Source organism: Stenella coeruleoalba (genome assembly GCF_951394435.1).
Source record: "Stenella coeruleoalba genome assembly, chromosome: 14".
Lineage (NCBI taxonomy): Eukaryota > Metazoa > Chordata > Mammalia > Artiodactyla > Delphinidae > Stenella > Stenella coeruleoalba.
Window position 1 is genome coordinate 7,437,428 of NC_137160.1, and position 23,037 is coordinate 7,460,464.

At 43.1% G+C, this 23,037-nt stretch overlaps 1 protein-coding gene across 11 annotated transcripts in view; it reads right to left on the bottom strand.

Annotated features, from left to right (window-relative positions):
- LOC307196893 (uncharacterized protein) overlaps positions 1-23,037 on the bottom strand; it is a 965,113-nt gene that overhangs the window by 850,843 nt on the left and 91,233 nt on the right. For all 11 annotated transcript variants that reach the window (XR_013831268.1, XR_013831269.1, XR_013831270.1 and 8 more), the window contains one exon: positions 13,435-13,556. Coding sequence is in view for 1 of the 11 variants with exons in the window: in XM_079942345.1 (XP_079798471.1) it covers positions 13,435-13,556 (122 nt within the window). In the remaining 10 variants the exon portion in view is untranslated. The remainder of the gene's footprint in view (positions 1-13,434; positions 13,557-23,037) is intronic.

A 23,037-nucleotide genomic window follows, 5' to 3' on the forward strand; every position in this document is an offset into this window, starting at 1 on the left:
TCTGCATAGAAAATTACAGAAAATTTCCAGAACCACCAAAGTATTTACTTAAATATGCTTACTTTCCTAGAAAAATAAATGGGAAGTTTTAACAAAGACTTAGAGAATTTATCATCCACAGTCAAACCTGTCTGAAAGAATTATTAAAGGATATACTACATCATCAAGAAGAAACATACTAAATGAAAAGTATCAAAAGGTACAAACTTCTAGTTATAAAATAAATCCATCATGGGGATGTAATGCAGGGCATGGTGACTATAGTTAATAATACTGTATTACATATTGAAAAGTTGCTAAGAGAGGGGATCTTAACAGTTCTCACCACAAGAAAAAAAAATTTGTAACTATGAATGGTGATGGATGTTACATTTATCACTTTTTACATTAGACATTAAAACTGAAAAATTCAGAAGTATGTATTTATTTTAAATGAATGATGATAAACCATTATTTTTTAAAGAAAATGATATATTTTTATAAATAATTATAATTATTTATATTTCCCAAAGAATTGTGAGAAGAGTGGCAATGTTTTACATTTTTGCAAATATCTTTAATGTTTGGCTTAATAGAAGCAGCTGAATTTTCATATAAGGGTCTGTATTCAATATGTTGAGAGGTTACTCTTGCTGAAGGAGATGAAAAATATCTGACTTAATGCAGATATATACTTAAGAAAAGGAAAAGTATTTTCATAGCTATTTTCAGATGATTGGGGATATTATTTCTTTTTTGAAACTACACCAAAACTCAGTAAGTGGAAGTTTTTTTTTTAATTTAGCTACAGTGTGGAAACTTAAATTGTCTAAGTAAATATTTTTACTCTATTACTTTAAAATCGATTGGTCTATCTTTTACATTGGATCGTTCTCTTACCACACATAATTCTGTGACATTATACATTGATACTTTTTAGAAAATATTGGTTTACTGAGTTATACTGATCTTCCACATGTTCACACATTTCACTGCACAATATCAAAAAGTTACCTTTGTATCACCATTGAGCTCGTCAGAAAAATCTTTAAGAACTAGGAAGTTTTCAAGCTCAGGGTAGACACAAGTTTTCAAAAATGTAAATTTTTACCTGAAATTTCCAATTTTATCCTTGGCAACAAATATAGTATTTTGTTTTCTTGAATTGACATTTTTAAGGAAAGGTCTGTCGAATACACAAATCTGAACAGCCATAGATGTGTATGGTTGTGTATCAGTGGCTCTTTCAAGGAAAAATGGGTATTCTATGCAAAAAGCCAACAGTTCAGCTCACAATTCAACCTCATGAGAGCCTTCGTACTTCAATATAAAGCTAAAATGTTTTATGTATACTTCCCATTTTGTCACACAAAATATTAAAAAGATGCTTACTCAAGGGTCAAGGTTTCATAAAATTAATAAATTGTATTGTATCATTAAAGACAAAAAAAATAGATGGGATGTTTTAGATAGATGTGCTTCCTAAACACCATAGGATAGAAAACCAAGATGGAGTTGAACATATGTACAGATACAACAAACATACCAGAAGCTGAATTAAAATTCTAAATAAGTGCATATACAGCAACCAAAGTATTTCCCACAACATCTCTCTCTAGCATGACAATATTTAAGTATCTGACATTCCTAAATGCCACATCCAGACAAAACACACCGGCAAGAAAATTGTTAATTAACCAAAACAGATGAAGTTTCTTCCTCACCAATTTTATTCTAATGCCAGCAAAAGAGGCCAAATTATTCATCAAATAAACTTATTGTACTGCTCATCATATCTTATTTTCAGATATCAAAATTTAAGTTAACATATTTAATCTCAGCCTTTTAAATCCCTGCTTCCATTCAACTAGACACCTTTTGGATCATATTCTAAAGTAAAGAAAACTTCTAGGTTGGAGAATTTCTAACCTAAAGTTCTAATAAAAAGTTCTATTTCTAATAAAATATTTTAGAAAGAATATAGAAGAGAGAGAACTAAAAGGAGAAAAAGGAAAGAACAGATGACAAGGATGACTGTGATTCAAGTTCAAATTAAAGGATAAAGCAGGTATAAAATGAAAAGAATACAGAAAAAAAGACAGGAAGCCTGGGTGTCTCCAAAGAAATCTGATGATAGAATCATAAAATAAAATGGACCTGGGGAAAATGGAGATTTAAAAACCATCATTATACTCGATTTATATAATCCAGTTAAACTGCCTGTTAGAAAAACATCTGGTGCACATCTAGCTGCAATTTTTTGTAGCTGCTCTCTTTTCAGAAGGTTTATTTGCAACAGTGCTGTATGATTAAAATTCCATAACAAAGGTGGATGCAAGTGTAAGTATTTCCCTAGCTCCAAATTCTGAAAAGTTCTCTTTCTCCTCTTCTGGAAGAGCGGAAACGTCTGAGATAATTTTTTTTGGCGGTACGCGGGCCTCTCACTGTTGTGGCCTCTCCCGTTGTGGAGCACAGGCTCCGGACGCGCAGGCTCAGTGGCCATGGTTCACGGGCCCAGCCGCTCCGCGGCATGTGGGATCTTCCCGGACCGGGGCACGAACCCATGTCCCCTGCATCGGCAGGCGGACTCTCAACCACTGCGCCACCAGGGAAGCCCTGATAATTTTTTAATAATAAAAATTAAACGTTTATTAAGGGAAATCAAAGTAAATATACGTTAAATCTTCAATGCAGCCCACAGCGTTTTATTGATACATGTCTTTTTTTAGATTACTCCCTTTTCTGGTCTTGAAGGTATGTAATAATTAAAATATTTATGTTTTCATAGAAGTGCTAGTTGCTTTAGGGTGTACTTTCAATTTTACTAATGAAATAAAAATCACAAAATGTTAACAAGCAGTCTATTCTAACCTACGTATAGGGACACATCAGAGGCTTCTTCCTTTTATGGCCATCTCTTTCCTGGCTATAATGCAAGGACCACTTTTGTGATCATTAGTATTGAAATGTCAAGTCAACATCCATATCTATCACCGTTTAAAAGCCTTGAAGTATAAGCAAACATTTTATAACAAAAATACAGGCAAACATTACATAAAATTCAATTGCCTTCAACCATTTAGTTAAAATTATTTGTAATTCACCCAATTCCCCTCTAACCACCTTACAGATAAGAACATTTCATTCACTCATGTTGATCCAATAACAAGTCCCTGGACCTGACACACAGTAGGACTCCAACAAATGGCTGTTGTATTGAATTGAACCCAGGTCCATGAAAGTTGCTTTCTTAGCTTTCTGTATTTTATCTATTCACGTGTTGCTGTGGACTGAATGTTTGTGTCCTCCCAAAATTCATATATTAAAATCTAATCCCTGATGTGATGGTATAAAGAGGTGGGGACTTTAGGAAGGTGGAGCCCTCATGAATGGGATTATTGTCCTTATAAAAGAGACCCCAGAGAGTTCTCTCTTGCCCTTCCATCATGTAAGGACACAAGGAGAAGACTGCGTCTACCAAGAACCAGGAAGAGGGTCCTCACCAGACACTGAATTTTCAGAAGCCTTCATCTTGGACATCCAGCCTACAGAATTTTGAGAAATAAATGTCTGCTGTTTAAGCCACCAGTCTGTGGTATTTTTGTTATAGCAGCCGGACAGACAGTGAGTTAAATTCACTTGATTATATGTGATCCTCAGATGGTCACATCACAATCATTTATGATCACTAACACGTTTCTTTGTTTTTTAAAAGCCTTGCATTTTAGTTGAGATGAGGCCGAAATATTTTGAAATGAGAATGGGAGAATTGCTTCCGAAATCAAAGTATAAACACAACGGTAGATCAGAGCACATAAATGAAGTTGGAAAAGAATTGTTCACAACTTGCGCAACTAGACATTACCGTAATTATACATCTAGCTTTTTTAATCCAAGTGGTGGGTTGTCTGCCCTGGAAGCACAGAACAATGTCTGGCAGAAAAGGGCCTGCAAGGATGGTGCCCATCCCAGGAGAGTCCCAGAGAAAAGTCTATCCCCAGCAAAGCAACCCCTTTTGTGGAAATGTTGGTGACAAACATTTAAAGACTCTAAGTCCCTCCGTACTTGCTTATAAATCTTTGACGTTTTTATGTTAGTCACCTGGCATCCTAATTTCATAAAACTTGGGCTTTATAAACCCGGCCCAGGAGTATGAGCAGGGTGTCAGCTTTGCTCTCAGGATACTGACGAGGTGGGATGCTTGGCTCTGGTCTATTTCACGAGTCCAGGCACTTCAGGGGACGAGCAGGAGGGCTCCCCGGTGGCGCCCTCTTGTGCCCATTCTTTGAAGCTCCTGAGCTCATCCAACCTCATCCAACCTCATCACGTCCCATGGAAAAAAAAGTAAAAAAAAAAAAAAAAAGATTTTACGTCCTATTTTACCAACTGACTCTTAGAATTTTAGGGAGCTTAGGTTTTCCACAGGGGGAGGTCACTGAGGAGTAATCAGTGAATTCCCCAGGCCGCCTTTCAGCATTCCAGCAATGTCCACTCTGCTGCCCCTCAGGCGGGATTAACTTGAGCACGGCCCTGCACCTCATTGCCCACAGTTGCCCCCTGCTGGGTGCCAGGGTCCCCTGGTGGCCAGGAATGTTGCTGTGGCACGTCCTGCAGACCTGAAGTCAAGTGGCGTCTCAGCCACTTTGAAAAGGGAGCGGTACAGCAGCAGGGTGACCTGGCAAGCTGCCCTCTGGAAGGGTATGCTCTGGGCCATCTCACTCCCTCACCACTGAAGGCCTGTCCCCTCTGCTGCCTCTGGCACCTCGTGGGCCCTGGCAGATCCCAGGACAAGAAAGTCCCCACCTTACAGCCCCGACCCACCCCCTTCCAGGAGTCCCTCTCAGGCTGGGAGCTGCTGCACACAGCGCTTTGCTACCTCCATCTCCCCACCTGGTCCAGCAGGCCTGGGGTGAGGTCTGGCCCTGGGACCAGCAGCTCCCCAGGTAACTGTGCTGGGCACCAGAGCTGGGGGCACAGCTGCCTTTCCGTAGGCGGAAAGGCTTGCCCAGATCTCTGCAGCACCAAAGGCTGTCCACCAATCGTCTTCACACTGGGACAGCTGCTTTTCGTTTTCAACCTAAAACAGCTCTGCAGAGAAGGCCTGATGCCTTCCAAGCCTCAGGTCTCACTTCTGAAAGCCCGCCGGCCACCCTGAGAAACCTTTGGGGAGATCGGGACAGCAAGAAGAGTTAGGGGCAGCAGAAGCAAGGCCTCGGCAACCAGAAAGCTGAAAGGTATGAGAGGCCTCGGTGAAGAGCAAGCATTTCACGGGGAGCATCTTCAGTCCACAGTCCCAAGCCCAAGCCCAGTGAGAGGCTCTGCGGGTGCCGGGCACAGCCTCATAATCAAAAAAGAAGGAAACCCCAAAAGAGGGGATACGTGTATATGTATAACTGATTCATTTTGCTGTACAGCGGAAACTAACAGCACTGTACAGCAGCTATACTCCAATAGAAATTAATTTTTTAAAAAAAGTGCCCAGGACACTGTCCAGCCCTCCCCCGTGTGGGATCTCTGGCTCCTTCCAGCACCACTGGCTGCCATGGAAACCAGTAGGGGGCTAGGAGTAAGTTACATCAATTGGAGGGGTAGAGAGAGATGTAAAGTTTGCCTTATTTTTCAAAACCCTAATTTAAAAATGTGACGGCTGGGCTTCCTCGGTGGTGCAGTGGTTGAGAATCCGCCTGCCAATGCAAGGGACACGGGTTCGAGCCCTGGTCCGGGAAGATCCCACATGCCACGGAGCAACTGAGCCCGTGCGCCACAGCTACTGAGCCCGTGTGCTGCAACTACCGAAGCCCGTGCACCTAGAGCCCGTGCTCCGCAACAGGAGAAGCCCCCGCAATGAGAAGCCCATGCGCCGCAACAAAGAGTAGCCCCCGCTCACCGCAACTAGAGAGAGCCCACGCACAGCAACGCAGACAAAAATAAATAAATAAAATAAATAAATTTATTTTAAAAAAAAGTGTGACTTGTGTGTCCATTGCCTTGCATGAAGCCCTCCATCTTTGAAAAGTAGAGCTGCTCTGCAATATTAGGGACATATTTATACTAAAAAAAACCACTATTCTTATAAAACTAAACATACTCCTACCATATCATCCAGTAATTACACTCCTTTGCATTTATTCAAAGTTGCTGAAAACATGTCTACACAAAAATCTGCACATGGATATTTATGGCAGCTTTATTCATAATTGCCAAAACTTGGAAGCAACCGAGATGTCCTTCAGCACATGAACGGATAAATAAACCAGTCCATCCAGACAACGGAATATTATTCAGCAATAAAAAGAAATGAGCTATCAAGTCATGGAAAGACACAGAGGAACCTTAAATGCTTATCACTAAGTGAAAGACGCCAATCTGAAAAGGCTACATCCCGTATGATTCCAAATATATGACATTCTAGAAAAGGCAAAACTGCGGAGACAAGGAAACGATCACTGGTTGCTAGGAGTTTCAGGAGAAGAGGGACGTAGCACAGAGGACTTTTAGGGCAATGAAAGGACTCTGAATGACACTAAAATTGTGGATACATGTCATTACACATTTGTCAAACTCCATAGAATGCACCACAGCAAGAGTGAGCCCCAAGGCAAACTGTGGCCTTTTGGTGGCGATGATGTGTCCATGTAGGTTCATCCCTGGTTAACAAATGCCCCGCTCTGCTGATGATGGAGGAGGCTGTGCACGAGTGGGGGCAGAAGGTAAACGGGAACTCTCTACACTTTCTGCTCCATTGTGCTGTGAGCCTAAACTGCTCTTAAGGTCTATTAAAAGGGGAAAAAAAAGTATTCATTGTTGAGCTGAAATTCAGTTTTAACAGGTGTCCTACATTTTTATTTGCTAAATCCTGTTGGAAAAGCATGGAAATTTCAAATTACAAAAATCATAATGAAGATTTCAATACAGTGGCCATACTGTGAGCCTCGGCAGGTGCCCCATGTTACAGACCTGCTGAGACACCCCGGTTTTGTCAAGGGAGGGTTTAGATGGCTGGATGCCCCCAGCGCTGGATGCGTTTGGCTCCCTCTAATGACCCCCAGAATTTAAAATAAATTTTTTACACTAACGTCTAGTCTCTTAAACCAACACTCTTTGTTCATATGAGGTTTACATTTGATCACAGGATTTTCTGTGTACAGGTGTGCTTTTTTCAGTCATTTCATTAAAGCCCATGAAATCAGCAACTGGGATTTCAAATATTTCAGTGCTCACCAGTAACCCAAAAAAATGACATCCAAAAAATGTTCTCGATAAACGCTTGTTAAATTATTCTTCTCTTGTCTCAGATATTTTAAAAGTAATACACCTGACCTTTAATGCAACATGCTTTCTTTCCATTAATGGGTCTCTTTCTTAGAAGATCATTTACATGATCTCAGTATAAATGTAATATTTTATATATCTGAGCAGCCAATCTCCACCAAACTCTGCAGAGCCAGGATGAGCGTCTCTATGTTTCTGAAGTCACCTGTCGACACGGGGTTGAATAATTACATTTAGCAATCTATAACCTCGGGCAATTCCAGTTGCTACAGCTTTGCCCAGACTGAGATTTCAGGCATCAGCACATCACCAAGATAACAATAAAGCTCATAAAACTGAACCTATTATCTGCCAGACACATCGCTGGATACTTGCATCTTGGAGAGAAGTCTATTACAGAGATGCTGACACACATCACCCCCTCCCATCCCACTACATACCTACAATATTATTATTGACAGGAACCACCAACGAAGGCTTGTCATCAGGCATAATCAGCTGATCTGCCTGGGACAGATTTAATTTACTGACATAAAACATTCTCATTTTCTGCCTGCCTGGGTTAGGTGTATCCCTGAGAGGTCACAGGGAGTAATAATGCCCACCCTGGGGGCTGACTGCAGGTCACCAATTACAACTGGACATTGGAAATTCTTTGCCACACACACACACACAAAACTATAATGAATATGAAGGGACTTCCAAGCTATTCACACTTTCTTAGTTGCTTTTACTTAGAGGTTTTTCTCAAATGCAAAGCCACGATAAAACAGCTCAGCACAGCATTCATTTTTAATGACTCTCAAGGTAGAATGTAAACCCATGCTCAGCGTGCATTAACGCTCATCAGGATTTTAACAACTGGCCTAAATCTTGCCTTTGCCCACACTGGATCAGTACCCTCAGCACACGCGTGGTAACGCCAAGGCGGGCAGGGCTGAGGGCTGCAGAATTCCTAACAGCTGGCTGGAAATAGGGAAAAGCACAAGGAACTTTAACTCAGTGAAGACAGTCTCTCCTTCCCTTGTGGAGTGCACGCACTAACCCCCTAAGCAAGAAAGAGACAGATCAGGGGCTTTATTATTTATTCTCAGGGAACAGAGAAGCCCGCTGGGGAGTCAATGGGCTCTCAAACATTAAGAGCAAGGACCCTAATCAGGAACAAGAGTTTTGGTCTCCAGCGCCTCTGTAAAGAAAATCTAGAACACACCTTTTGCTCTTCAGCAAAATCTGAGAATTCAGACACAGCAAGGTCACCCATATCTCACCCTTGGAATAACATACAGCAATGCCTAAGAATAGAAATTAAAGTTAACCATCAAGATATACATGTTGGCAATTTCATGCTAGTCTAAAAGTCCCTCAGTCACAATAAATGACACTTCCTATCCTCTGCGCCTTGGACACGATGGAACAAATTAGCCACACGGCACTCCATGAAGGAACCGTCTAGGCCCACCCCACCCCTGTCCCGCATGATGACAAGTAAACATCGTTCTTTGTGCCTTTGGAGAATGCCTACTGGTATATGAAAAATCCCACCAGAGGATAAAATACGTTATTAAAAACAAATGAAAATTCCATATGCACTCTGCAGAAAGAAATCATTCCGTGCTCTGTGGCCCAAGTACACATACTTGCTTTTAGATGTGGTGTCCAGTGCCCACGTACAAAACAGAACTTCGGAGTTCATGTCTGGTGCAGAAAACACCCACTGCCCCTGAATCACCTGCCACGGGTGTGAAGTGTCTCTCTGGGTCTTTTCATTTGCTCTAGCAAGCGAGGTGTGTGCCTTTTATGACTTCTCCGTGATGAAACTCAGAGACAGTGACTCAGAGAACAGGAACTGAACTGTGCCTGAAAGATGGGCTGCCGTGAATAAGGGGGAAAAGGTAAACTAGTTACTTTGGCTGCTAATTTAATTATGTTTAATGAATTAGCATCAACCTGACACTCTCCCTTTGACACCCCTCACCTATGCTCATGCGGTATAAGACCTAAAATTAAGTGCTGTATTATGTGCTGTCTTGACATCTGAGACCAAGAGGGCCTTGGAAAGGCTAAGGCCAAGTTCCCCTCCCCACCCTGCTATTGCAGAAAAGATCCCCTAGTGCGTGACCCTTGTCACGGGACCAGGCAGGCTCCTGTGCACAGCTGAGTAGTGGGTGTCAGTCCGCAGCCAGCCCAGGGAATGATTCAAACAAGTCAATCACATCCTCCCACGGCACCCAGGGGCACCTCACCCCCTTGTGAGTACACAGCCCGCCTCCTGCAGCCCCTGCTGGGTCACACTCTTCTGAGCTCGGCCCCATGCGGTCCAGCATGGCTTGTGGTGTCCTCCTCTAGGCTGTGTACTCGCCATCCCCATTCCTCGGGTGGAATCCCTCCCTCACCAGCAGGGCGAACAGGAGATGAGTAAAACAATACGGTCCATAACTGGCTAATTCCCCAAAGTCCCCTCAAGCTTTCACCACATGAAACCTTAGCTATTGTGAACCTCCCAGATGGGTCAGGGGTGATTCGAGGGCAGGCCCACCCTCATGCCACAGGACAGGTCTCTGATCCTCTGTTTTTTAATTAAAAAAACAATAAGAAGAATGATTATATATCACATCTTTTCCTCTTCTTAAGTAACAGTTTCTCTATAGACACAAGTTCATGGAAGAAACATTTTTCCTCTGTTTAAAAAAAAACTTTGAGGCCAGGGTTTCACGTGGGTTAGCACGACACCAAATAGTAATTTATTCTCTTTTTCTTAAATTAATTAATTTATTTTTGGCTGCGCTGGGTCTTTGTCGCTGCGCGCGGGCGTCTCACTGAAGTGGCTTCTCTTGTGGGGCACGGATTCTAGGCACATGGGCTTCAGGAGTTGTGGCTTGTGGGCTCAGGAGTTGTGGCTCATGGGCTATAGAGCGCAGGCTTGGTAGTTGTGGCGCAGGGGCTTAGTTGCTCTGTGGCACGTCCGATCTTCCCGGACCAGGGCTCGAACCTGTGTCCCCTGCATTGGCAGGCGGATTCTCAACCACTGTGCCACCAGGGAAGCCCAGTAATTTGTTCTTTACTGTACTTTCATGTTTATAATGTTGATTTTAAGAATAACCTCCCGCCTACAACATGAATTATGCCCTGCTTACCTCGCCTAGGAAAATTCTAAAACTTCTTCCGCAGCAGCCGTTAAATAATGAACACTTTATAGTGATGCTTTTGGTCATAGTCACTCCATGGTTTAACGATGTATTTATACAGATCCCCAGGGAAGTGCAATTTATCACCTCAAAGGCCAGTTAGTCTCCAGACCCCCTGACCACACTCACTCCTCTCTAAGCAAAGATGTGACCGTAACTGCCAGGCCACCTTCCGGGGAGCGCAGCCGTTGCTGGGCCCGTGGAAAATATGTGTCCGGCTGCTGTGCCCGCTGGCGTGGCCCCGCCAGGGACATGTGTCGCTGCCCTGCAGACTCAGCACCGGACCCTCCAGGTTCCCAAGAATAAAACAAGCCAAGGATTGACATCATTTCCGACAGCCCTTAGAAAACCTGCCACTTAGCAGCACGAATGCTGTTGTAGCCGATCTAAAAGTCCTTTCTTTCCACTTTTCTTATTTAAACAAACATTTATTGCACACCTACTACTTAGCCAGTCTTGTCCCAGATTCTAAGGCTACAGTGATGTGTAAGCTGCAATCTCCTCCTCCATCGGCTCCCAGGACTGGGTGACAGAGGGAAGGAAGCAGTGCAAATACCATGGAAAACGAGAGGTGAATGGGTGAACAAAATGTGGTACAGCCAGAAAATGGAATATTACTGGGAGATGAAAAGAAATGAGCTATCAAGCCAGACATGACATGAAGGAAACGTCAATGCAGATTACTAAGTGAAAGAAGCCAATCTGAGAAGGCTACATACTGCATGATTCCAGCTATACGACATTCTGGAAAAGGCAAAACTATGGAGACAGTAAAAAATCAGTGATTCAGACATAGAGAACAGACTTGTGGTTGCCAAAGGGGAAGGGAGGCGGGGGGAGGGATGGATTGGGAGTTTGGGATTAGCAGATGCAAACTAGTGTACATAGAACAGATAAATAACACGGTCCTACTGTATAGCACATGGAACTACATTCGATATCCCGTGATAAACATAATGGAAAAGAATATGAAAAAGAATGTATATATTTGTATACCTGAATAACTTTGCTACACAGCAGAAACTAACACAACATTGTAAATCAACTATGCTTCAATCAAACGAATTGAAAAAAAAAAGATCAGTGATTGCCAGGGGTTGGGGAAGGGGAGGGATGAATAGGTGGAAGAGAGAAGGTTTCTAGGGCAGTGAAACTATTCCGTATGATGCTAACATGTTGGACACATGACAGTATCCATCATCAAAACCCACAGAACGTACAACACAAGGAGCGGACCTTAATGTAAACTATAGACTTTAGTTTATAATAATGAATCGATAGTGGCTCATTGATTATAAAAAATAGTGGAAGATGTTAATAATAGGAGAAACTGTGGGTGGGAAAGAAGAGAATGTGGGAAATCTCAGTTCTCTTTACTCAATTTTTCTGTGAACGTACAATTGTTCTAAAAAATAATATTAATTTAAAATAAAAAATTGTACAGGCAAGGCCAGTTTTAGTACCCGGTTTTCCCACCAATTCTGTTAACAGTAACTAATAACGACTGTTCAGTGTTTTATAGACAGAGTGGCCCTTCATCTTCACAGTAACCTGTTCCTACACCCAATTTGCACATGATGAAACTGAGGCCGGGAAGTTGAACCGTTTGCCTAAACTCACAAAGTTTGTTCCTGGCTGGCCCAGGTTTGTTTGGCTCCAGAACCTGGGTCTTAACCACGATCTACTTGTTGCCTCTTCCCTAGAGGAGGCCACATAAAAGCTTGAGAAAAGAGGGAAAAATTGCTCACCTGGGGGCGGGGGGGAGTGGTATCTTCGAGCTCTTCCTGTGTTAGGGTTGATGCTATTTAGACTCTGGCCAGACAATCAGAGACCACACCCATCATGCCCCAGGATAAAATAGATCCAGCCTGCCCTGAAGATACACAGGTCATTAGGAAGCAATGGCTCTTCAATACAGAACTTATTACAAGTCGTTGATCCAGGCAATGAGAGAAAAGCGTCTCTTAAAATAACAATAATTTATAAGCAATAATCACTTTAAATAAATGACTGTACAGATTTAATGACTTGAAGCTAATCTTTAGACCATCAAGGTATGACACCCCAAGGCTGTCATTAGTCTTCCCAAAGCAGTGTGTACCAAGGTACTACTAACATATAACAAACCAGTTCCAAGGAACTCTATTCCAGTTGCCTCGCCAATCCAAAATGAAATGTAAGAGGCCAAACATTTAGTGGTACAGAGGATTCTATCTGCAGAACGATGCATGGCTACAGGATCACCCCCAGGTACCCAGGTGGTCACTCACTGCAAAGAGAGCCAAGGGGCAAACGTTCACTTGCTTTCCAAGCTTAAAAGACAAATCATGATTTAATCTAAAGAGTGGCTTTAACCTACATCTAAATCTCAAAGCACTGAGTAGCTGCTATTTGATAGTTTTCAAAATTATAATTATTTCCCTTAAAAGTTTCCCCAGTAATATTTGATAGTCTGGGTTAGGCCATATCTCATTTCCACCACTACACTTTTACTGTGCCAAGCAATGACCCTAGGTAGAAGTACTAGTTAAATGGAGCATGGATTAAGGCGAGAGAGAATGTCTTATCACTTTCTGATTCTCCGCAACACCTACCTATCAGGGCAGGACCTTGTTACAAACGGTCATTAAACATGTCTGATAAATTAGTAAGAAATCATCGGAACACAGAGATTACGGTTTGGGGATGTGGGATTCCTGCAAACAACAATCTACTTGAATGTTTTCCTCCTTCTGAGAAATTTGGGGTAGGTTCTTGACAGTGTTTACATGATTTGGGCCCATATCATGGGGCCAGTTCAGTTTGCTCACAAATGCCAGGCATTGACTTAAAGTGCCAGCCATAGTAACAAAGGGTCTCCACATTGCCAAGTTCGACCACATGCAAATGGGCTTAAAAACATGATACCTTTAAAAAGTTTTAAGGAAAAGATGGAGGGGAGAAAATCAATACTCGAAAAATGTTTTGGAATCCTCAAATCCATAGGGGAAATACATACATTAAAATATCTTTGTAGGACTTCCCTGGCGGTCCAGTGGGTAAAACTCCGCACATCCACAGCAGGGGTGCAGGTTTGATCCCTGCTGGCGGAACTGAGATCCCGCAAGCCACGTGATGTAGCTAAAAAACACAAACACAAAAACAAAACAAAACAAAACTCTGTAAACAGACAGGAAAAGAATTTGTGCACAACTACAACATTTTGACACTATTCAAACAATAATATCTACCTCAGTGTCTAAAAGAATGTAATACATTAGGAACTGGTTCTTTATCTTTAGTTTAAGATGGAGAATTAAACCACATAATGAAATTAAAAACATTTTCAAAGAGAATTTAGAAGTCATGCTGATTTATACAGGACACTGATGTTATCATATTACCTTCTCTTAACTGATGTAAGCTACATTCATAACCATGTAGACGTTTCCTCTTTATGAACAATTAAAGAGAAATTCTACTATACCATGTATCTAATTTCTTTATTCACACTGACCCCTTTTTTTTAAGTTCCCTTGCTTTTTCAAATTTAATTTTCATTTTATATTAAAGTACAGTTGATTTGCCACACTCCTCTTTTAATTTCTGCCATATTTTTTGGTCTGAAACCGTTGCCAACAGACCTGAGTGACACAGTCACTTCTGGAGCCTTTGAAGATTTGAGCATCCAATATGGAGGCACCGTCAGTATGCAGTGCCCTCTGGTGGCCAATTTATTTAACATCACGATTAAACAAAGTGCCTGAGTATTGACGTTACTTATAACGGGAAGAAGAAAGTAGGAAAAAAGAAAAACTAAGACATTTTTCGGAATTAGACGTATAATTCCTGATAGTCACCATTCACTGCTGTAGTTCCTTTATTGAACAAGTGTTTACCTTTATTGAGCAAAACAAGTGGAATGCTACCTTGTGCAAAAAAATATCCGTTGCAAAAAATAGAGCGTATGCAGAGAATTAGGGTCCTTATGCCTGCTGCAAGCCCCAGGTCAAAGACTACCCCGTGTATAACCCCTTCCTCAATGTTGCACAGCCCTCCATGGCTGCACTAACCACTTGTACTGTGAACTTTCACCCCATGTCTTCTCCCTTGGAACTGTGAGCTCATCCATGGGAGGGGTACATGTTGCTCATCTTTGAAGCCTTGAATGTTATAAACATCCCATAAGGTCTGTCTGATTTTCTCGAATGCTGCAAAATTAACCATGGGGCCAAACTGCGCAATACTGCAATAAACTTCCTGGTGATGAATTTAGAGAGATGTCCTGGGCTCCAGAAGTAAATAGAATTTTTAATGGTAAGAGGTGATGAAGAACAGAATACGTGTAACATAATAAACCTCTGGTTGTGTACTCAGTACCTTTAGAAAAGAAAACAGGTACAACACTGTGCTAAGACTTAGATGGGTTCCTGTCTACAACTTCTATTTGAGTTCCAGGCCAGATTCTCTGGTCCAGAGACCAGTAAGTGAGGGAGGAGGGTACCCTTCTGGGACAAGGTGGGTCAACCTCTGGGGGTGCGGGGGGGCGATACAGACTTCAGTGACACAGATGGCAGGGACAGGGGGTGAGCAGGCCTCTGGGACAAGGGGAGAGAGCACTCTGGGCCCCTCTTTAGGGGTCAAATTGACTCCGTTTTATCTGGAGTAAAACAGAAGTCACTTCAGTTAATCCTGGAGATTCACACCCCGCGCTCGAGGTGCTGTAGGAGCACTGAGAAGACAGAAGGCTCACCCAGATCTTTGTTGATAACCACTCAAACCATATACCAAGAGGCCTTTCAAATAAGAAACAAAACCTGGAAGTAATGAAGATAAAATTGTGTGATTTGACTACATAAAATAGCAAGTTTTTACTGTGCCAAACAATATTACCTAAATGTCAAAATACAAGTGACAAACTGTGAAAGTTTTTGCAACACACATGAAAAGGCTAAAGTCTTTACTATTTAAAAAGTGTTTACGCAAAACGGAAAGAAAAATACCAGCCATCTACTAAGACACACATGAGCAATCTTCAGAGAGAAAAGAAATACAGATTGCCTTTCAGCATTTGTAAATATGCTCAGCCCCACTAATGATTAATGAAATGCAAATAAGATACCTTTTTAATCTAACAACTCTCAAACTGGTAAAAATAAAAACATTTTATAATCTTTGTGCATTACAGCAGGTACGGGCAAACAGCCTTTCTAATATATTGCTGGCAAGAAAAGACACTCCTACAACTTTTACAGAGGACAGTTTGGCAATGTTCATCATACTCAATCATGTATACGCCCACATGCATCTAGGCATTTATCTTACACATCATGCTGACACAAGGATATTCGTGGCATCATATGTTATAATAGCAAAAAACAAAACAAAACTGGAAACAACAGAAATGTCCAGGTGGAAGCTGAATAAATAAATCCTGTTACCTCTCTCCAATGGAATGCTATACTGGCATTTGGAGGAGTAGAATTACATATACCAATCTGGAAAGATTTCTGAGACACTGTTCTTTGGAAAAATGTACAGAATACAGAATATCATACACCCCCATTTTGTGTTTAAAAGACAGATATACATGGGGCTTCCCTGGTGGCGCAGTGGTTGAGAGTCCGCTTGCCAATGCAGGGGACACGGGTTCGTGCCCCGGTCCGGGAAGATCCCACATGCCGCGGAGCAGCTGGGCCCGTGAGCCATGGCCGCTGAGCCTGCGCGTCCGGAGGCTGTGCTCCGCAACGGGAGAGGCCACAACAGTGAGAGGCCTGCGTACCGCAAAAAACAAAAAACAAAAAACAAAACAGATATACATGCTTGTTGATCAACAGCATTGCTCTGGAAGAGTATGGAATGACCTCTGGGAAGGGGGGCTGGGGAGGAAGGGGGGAGGGGACTTAGTTTCCACTGCATAGTGTATACTCTGGTACTGCTTGGTTATTTTTTAACCGCATTCTTATACGGTTATTTCAAAAAATAAATTTTAAAAACTACATTTAAAAGTTTAAAAAGAACTCTCTGCAGAAATTCTGTGTCTACAATGTGAATTGCATACGTATAGGAACAATGAAGTCATTCCGTCTTAGCTTCTAACTTGTCAAACAAACAGGGTGACAGGATGGCGAGATGGAAAGAGGAGCTCACAGAGGCTCCGGGAAGGGATGCACGGACGCTCAAGAACGAGCCCAGGATGCAGGGACCCTGGCAGCCGCTCAGCTCCCACGGCCCCTGCTACGTGGGAGTGGAGCACTCCCAGCAGAAGTGCAGGCTGAAGACTCAGGGGATCCAGTGACGCTGAGAGGTCTTTGAATGTAATACAGAACACTGCTCTGGGGCAACTGCCCGTCCTCAGCTGCCGCAGGGCTGTATCCCTACGCTCCACAAACCCCTGGTTCTACTGGACAATGAAGACCGTGTGATTCCTGTAGAGCTCAAGTAATTGTGGACCGAACAAAACTCCTGTGTTATGTGATTTCAGGAAAAATAAAAGAACAAAAATTATCCAGCACCCTCCCTTCATCTCTGTCAATGAAACACATATGCCGAGAGCTGATGTATCCTTGGTTCTCAACCTCAAGGGTCTTGCCCAGACATTAACATGTTATCCACAAGCCCACAAGGCACAGGCCTCAGTTTTCCACGGGGTCGGCCCCTGGTATCCTGCAACAGCCAACAGCGGTTTTATTGTTCAATGACAGAATCTTGCCTGGTTCCCTAGACAAAATGTGTCAATTTTTACAGCTGGTGTTACAAGCATCTTGGCAATCAAATGTATAAATTACATCCTTTTTCCTAAAGGAATTCACCGTTCCACGATCCCTTTGTAGCTTTGGTCACTTCTCCACCGCTAGGAAAAAAAATTTTTTTAAGTCCATTTTCAAAAAAGAAAATCTTTAATTCGTAGTTATTCTAAAAATCTTCAATGGGTTTATAAAAAAGGTGATGATGTCTTGTTTTAAAATGGCCTGAAGCTTTGGTGGGTTGTTGCCACCACTGTAATCTATGTATGTGTCTTGACATATTTATTAAATGACATGATCTAATACAATGTACCTAGTAGGATCTCAATAAATACTAACTGAATCAATGTAATGATTGATTAGTTATGATTGCAAATTAACTAGGCATTGCACAAAATTATTCTTGATACTGAGCTACTAAGGTATCCTGGAGTGAAAGAAGGCATTGTGCATAGAATTACCATTCGTTTATTCACTCACGCATCATAAGGTAAGACCTGCACACTTGTTCTACCACTTACAGGTTGTGAACTTCAGTAGATCATGTCTCTGTGTTTCACCTCACACCGTTCTCTCCACCAGCCATGCTCATCGAGCCCCACCACTAACTTTCAGCACAATCCTCTAATCTACCTAGCAAAAGCCCAAATCAGAACATCTGGAACTCGGGCTTCCCTGGTGGTGCAGTGGTTGAGAGTCCACCTGCCGATGCAGGGGACACGGGTTCGTGCCCCGGTCCGGGAGGATCCCACGTGCCGCGGAGCGGCTGGGCCCGTGAGCCATGGCCGCTGAGCCTGCGCGTCCGGAGCCTGTGCTCCGCAGCGGGAGAGGCCACAGCAGTGAGAGGCCCGCGTACTGCAAAACAAAAACAAAAACCCATCTGGAACTCAAGGGAGAGCCAGTGCCAAAAACACAAGAGAGAAAAAAATGTCGAGAGTATTATGCAGATGTAAGACTTTATTTTATGACATATTGTTGCATTTGTTGGCAATCAAATTTGACTCAATCCATAAATGACCCCCTGCTATCCTTTGGTCAGTAAAATTTATTTTCCTCTTAGGCTCACAGAGCGTATACCTGGTGCATATTTTTCCTGAATCCTCCTTAAAAATGTCATGAAAGTACCCAGGGCTGTAAGAGTTAGTCCTTGTCAAAAACAGATGTTCTTCTATCTGGTGCCTACTTCCTTTGAGCCATCATTTTGACCCCCAACTGCAGCCAAAAGGGTTGCATACACTTATTGAGAATGTACTATGTGCCATAAGAATTAGCCTTTAAGCCTCACAGTCATCCTGTAACGTTGGCACCTTCACCGTCCCCATTTTAGGGATGAGGAAACTGAGGCTTAGTGAGGTTGAGTAACTTACCCAGGGTCTTAAAGGCAGCATCAGAATATGAACCCAAGTCTGTCTGTTTCCGAAGTTCACAATCATAAAGGGTAATTTACATTGCCAGTGGTCTCATCTAACTGCACTCAGAAGTGCTTTCCTGGGTCTGTCCCCGCAGATGCATCTCCTCCCCTTTATTGCCCCTCAAATCACCAGCAACATGTGTCCAGATTCAGGGTCCTGAACGTTTGTAGTTAGAATCTTTGTCAAGAATGGTCCCTAAATTGATACCATCGTCTTTTTCATCCAGAGGCTTATTCCAAAAATAATAGAGATGTTGAATGGCATTCCTTTTTCTCTATATATAGATATTAACATCTTAAATATCAATGAAGACTGCGTGTTAAGATGGAGAAAAAAATAGTCACAAAATACTCTGAAACTTCTGCCTGAGGAAACCTCTCTGAAATTTGTTCAGCATAGCTGAATGATGATTAGTAAATAAAAAGGCCACATTAAAGAAAATAGGTTTAATAAAATGTTGATGAGCTCCCTTTCTCCAAAGGTTAATAACCAGGAACGCTTCCAAGCTGGTATTTCATTGACACCTCGAAGCTGTAAACATGAAACTTACTTCCCAAACTCTGATACTGTTCATCGACCAGAATTCAGCACTCCTTCAATTAGTGCTGTTTGTTGCCATCAATGGCAATTTAAAAAACAACATTTACATTCATCATGAACATAAGCTGATCAGGGAATGAATTTCTTCTAAATCGTCTTGTTCACAAAAGATGATCTCCTTATGAGAATTCTAATTCTATAGAATTATGGGCTCTTTTTTTTTAAAGAGAGCATCAATTCCTCCTTCAGGACATTTGTGTCTTTGGTATTAAGGAAAAAACTAGATTAATCCTGTATTAATCCTGAGAGCTCTAATCCTCTTTTTATTTTCAAATCTATATCGGCAGAGTGCGTAACATTTAAACAGTCATCTCCACTTCTGTTTGCCAGTGCTTTACCCACCAAAGAGATTTTTTTCCCAAGGACTCTACCATCTTAGGATCGCACTTACCCTGATCCCTGGAGCCTTCTGAATCAGTCCAAAACAGAGAGAAAACTGGATTTTAGAGTGGCTCTTAGCCCTGCTAAGTCCCTGCCAGATAACCTCTGGCTTTTATGCTGTAGCTTGGAGTCCCCACTGCCGGAGCTGCTGCCAGCAATGGGTCTCGGCAGAAGCTGCTGCTGCCCCCAGAGCGGGAATCTCCTACTTGGTTCATCAGCTGTAACCGCCAGCAGGCATCCACTGTAGGTAGGGAGTCTCAAAGGTGCAATAACAGAACCGGAGCTGGCAGAGGTCTCCCCTAAATAATTGAATCTGAGTGTCTGGGAACTCACGGCTTTGACTCTGGACTGCAGGCAAGCTTGACCCTCTCCCTTCAGTCAGGCCTGTAACTGAATCAAGTCTTATAATTATACCTGGAGTCATGCCAACCTCCATCTGTGTCTTCCAACTGGCACTTATAAATGAGGGAAGAAGATGCCTTTTCATCCGCAGGACCTCTTGCCAAACTGACCGGTCCCCAACCACCACCAACTTTTATGATATTATAGTTATAATTATCATCACTAGCAAACTATGTCAGAGAACCTATATGACGGAGGGTGGTGTTCTGTCATTTCCCGATGACCAAAGTTGAGCAAATTTTCTACGCCTCTCGGGGGGATTCTCGGTCAGGCTCACACAGGCACCTCCCTGAGAATCTGCTGCAGAGAACAGGAAAATAACTGTTTCATTCTGTAGCATTTAGACCAAATTTCAATGAAAATTCTTAAATAATGGCCTTAATTTGTAAAATAGATTTCAAATAAATTATCTACACACAGTATTCACTCCAATGTTTGCATGCAAAATCCTAGTTTTTGGGCTTCCCTGGTGGCGCAGTGGTTGAGAATCTGCCTGCCAATGCAGGGGACACGGGTTCGAGCCCTGGTCTGGGAGGATCCCACATGCCGCGGAGCAACTAGGCCCGTGTGCCACAACTACTGAGCCTGCGCGTCTGGAGCCTGTGCTCTACAACAGGAGAGGCCGCGATAGTGAGAGGCCCGCGCACCACGACGAAGAGTGGCCCCCGCTTGCCACAACTAGAGAAAGCCCTCACACAGAAACGAAGACCCAACACAGCCAAAAATAAATAAATAAAATACTGAATACATAACTACTTAAAAAAAAAAAATCCTAGCTTTTTTTTTTTTTTTCCAAATCCTAGCTTTGAATCGCCATTATCTTACTCTGTTCTGACTCTTTTAAAGAACAGAGAGTTGTTTTTTCCTAACCACTTGGGAATGATTAGTGATGAAATACCTCTGCCCAGTGTGAGGGCTCTGGGGAGGCGGTCCGCAGGAAGCAGCACATTCACCCTCTCTGCCCAAACCTCAAATGAACAGTCGTAGACATACAGCTAGACGCTTGATCATTTGCAGAAAGCTCGACCTCTAACCTGCTGGGGGTATAACTCAGCCTCTTTAAACATTCTGGCTGAAGGTACAATTAGCTGCGTTTGTGCTGCCCCTGGGGAAAAGAGGAGAGTGACCGTCACCCCTAAGAGGGGTGCCCTATAGGAGGGAACTGGGGATCCCTCCTTGCCTACCTGCCTCCTTGGTGGAGGCTGATGGGAATCACGCCTGCCAGGCAATTGGCTCAGGCCGCCTCCCCCGAGCCCGCCAATACCCATCTGGGAGAAGAGAGTGGCAGGGCCGGATCCTAACACGGCCCGTCCGAGCAGACGCCTCTGGCTAGGTCTTGACTTGGCACGTGGAAGTGGTACCGCGCGAGGCTGGGACCCCTGGAGATACACAAGCATCGTCCCAGCGACCTCCTCTCCCGAACCCATGCTTACGCCTCTCCTTTTCCTTACCCACTTCCTAATCTGCACCCTGTTGACCTCTGACCCTAACAGATGAGTCACTCCCCGTGTCCTCCCGGCGCCTCTCCACCCAGGCTCAGCCCCTGCCTCACCTTCAGTTTAAGGCTCCTGGAAAGGGGGCGGCACCGCACCTGGTCCTGCCGCAGCCCAGAGAAGCAGAAAAGGCTCAGGGCAGGGCCAGCCCTGCCCCCATCACCAACCAACGTGACGCCTTTGGAAAGACTATCTGGGTAGCAGGGCGGTTGCTTCTGGCTGGGCGCTTGCTTGTTCGTGTTCTAAGAAAACCACATGCTCATGGGAGTCAAGTGAAAATCAGAAACCTTTAATTAAGAAAGGGAGTCGGTCTCCAAGGGGCTGCTCCCAACTATGTTTGTATTTGAACAGTGATGGTCCTTAATCTGTGTTTGGAACAGTGGTTCTCGGTCTAGGCGGCACAACAGACTCACCTGGGGTGGGGGGCGTGGAAAAACTCCTGAAATCCCGGCCACACGACAGACCAATGGAGTCAGAATCGCTGAAGCGGAGGCAAAGGAGCTGGTAATGTTCAAGGCTCCCAGGGGATCCCAGTGTGTAGCCAAGGTTAAGAACCACCAGTTTGGAAGAACCTTCCTCAGCTAGTTTTTAATCCTTTTGATTTCAGCAATTTTACACGTGTGGCAACACATTTCTTCATGTAAAAATTACAATAATAACAATAATTAGTACCTTCTGTTAAGGGTTCGCTCTGCCAGAAGCCTGAGCTATATAAAAGTTAAGGATGACGATTTCAATCGGAATTAGGTAAAACATATGCTCTAGAAAAACCAATGTTTGCAAATATCTATAAACTGACATGCTTCAAGATGCATAAAAGATGTCTGGAAGGATACATAAAACTTCTAAATGTGATCCCATCTGGGGTGCGGAATGAGAAAAGAAAGAATGGCCTTTTATTTTTTAAATATTCTTCATTTTTGAAATTATTATGAGGAAGATGTGTTTTCAAAGTTAAAAATGCAAACTCAATAAGGAGAATTTCTTTGCAGTTTGGGATTTTTGAGCTAGAAGTTAGGACTCGGGATTTGCAAGCTAAACTTGCCCAGTGACAAAATCTGGACGACCAGAATAATAAAAGAAATGGTAACCACATGCTCGCTTGGAAGAGCAAAATGCTGGCAGATTAATACACATGGGCAACAGAAAAGTCACTTTTTAAAGGTAGCCGAGTCTATTAATTGAGAATAGGCAGGAGTAATTCTTTATGGTTATACAGAAGAACCATCTGAAGTTAAGGGTCAAGAATATTGAATGTGTAATAGGTTTTGACACAGGCAGAAAGGGGAAAGAGAGGGAAAGAAAATAGCTGGGACTGGAAAGAGACAGGGCAGCATAGAGACGCAAGAATTAAAGTCCGTGAGGAGTTGGCTGAGCAGACTCCAGAGCTCGTGAAGAAGATGAGACAGAGACCTTCAGCCACAGTTACCACGCATCAGATGGAGAGATGGGAAAGGAGCGCAAGTGCCTGTACAGTCAACACTTGGGGGTCATGGGAAGGTGGCTCTAGTCTGGGGGATGTGGCCCGGACAGCAGGGCCCTGATGGGGGATAGGCCTGGCTGTCAGAAGCATGAAAAGAATAGAGCA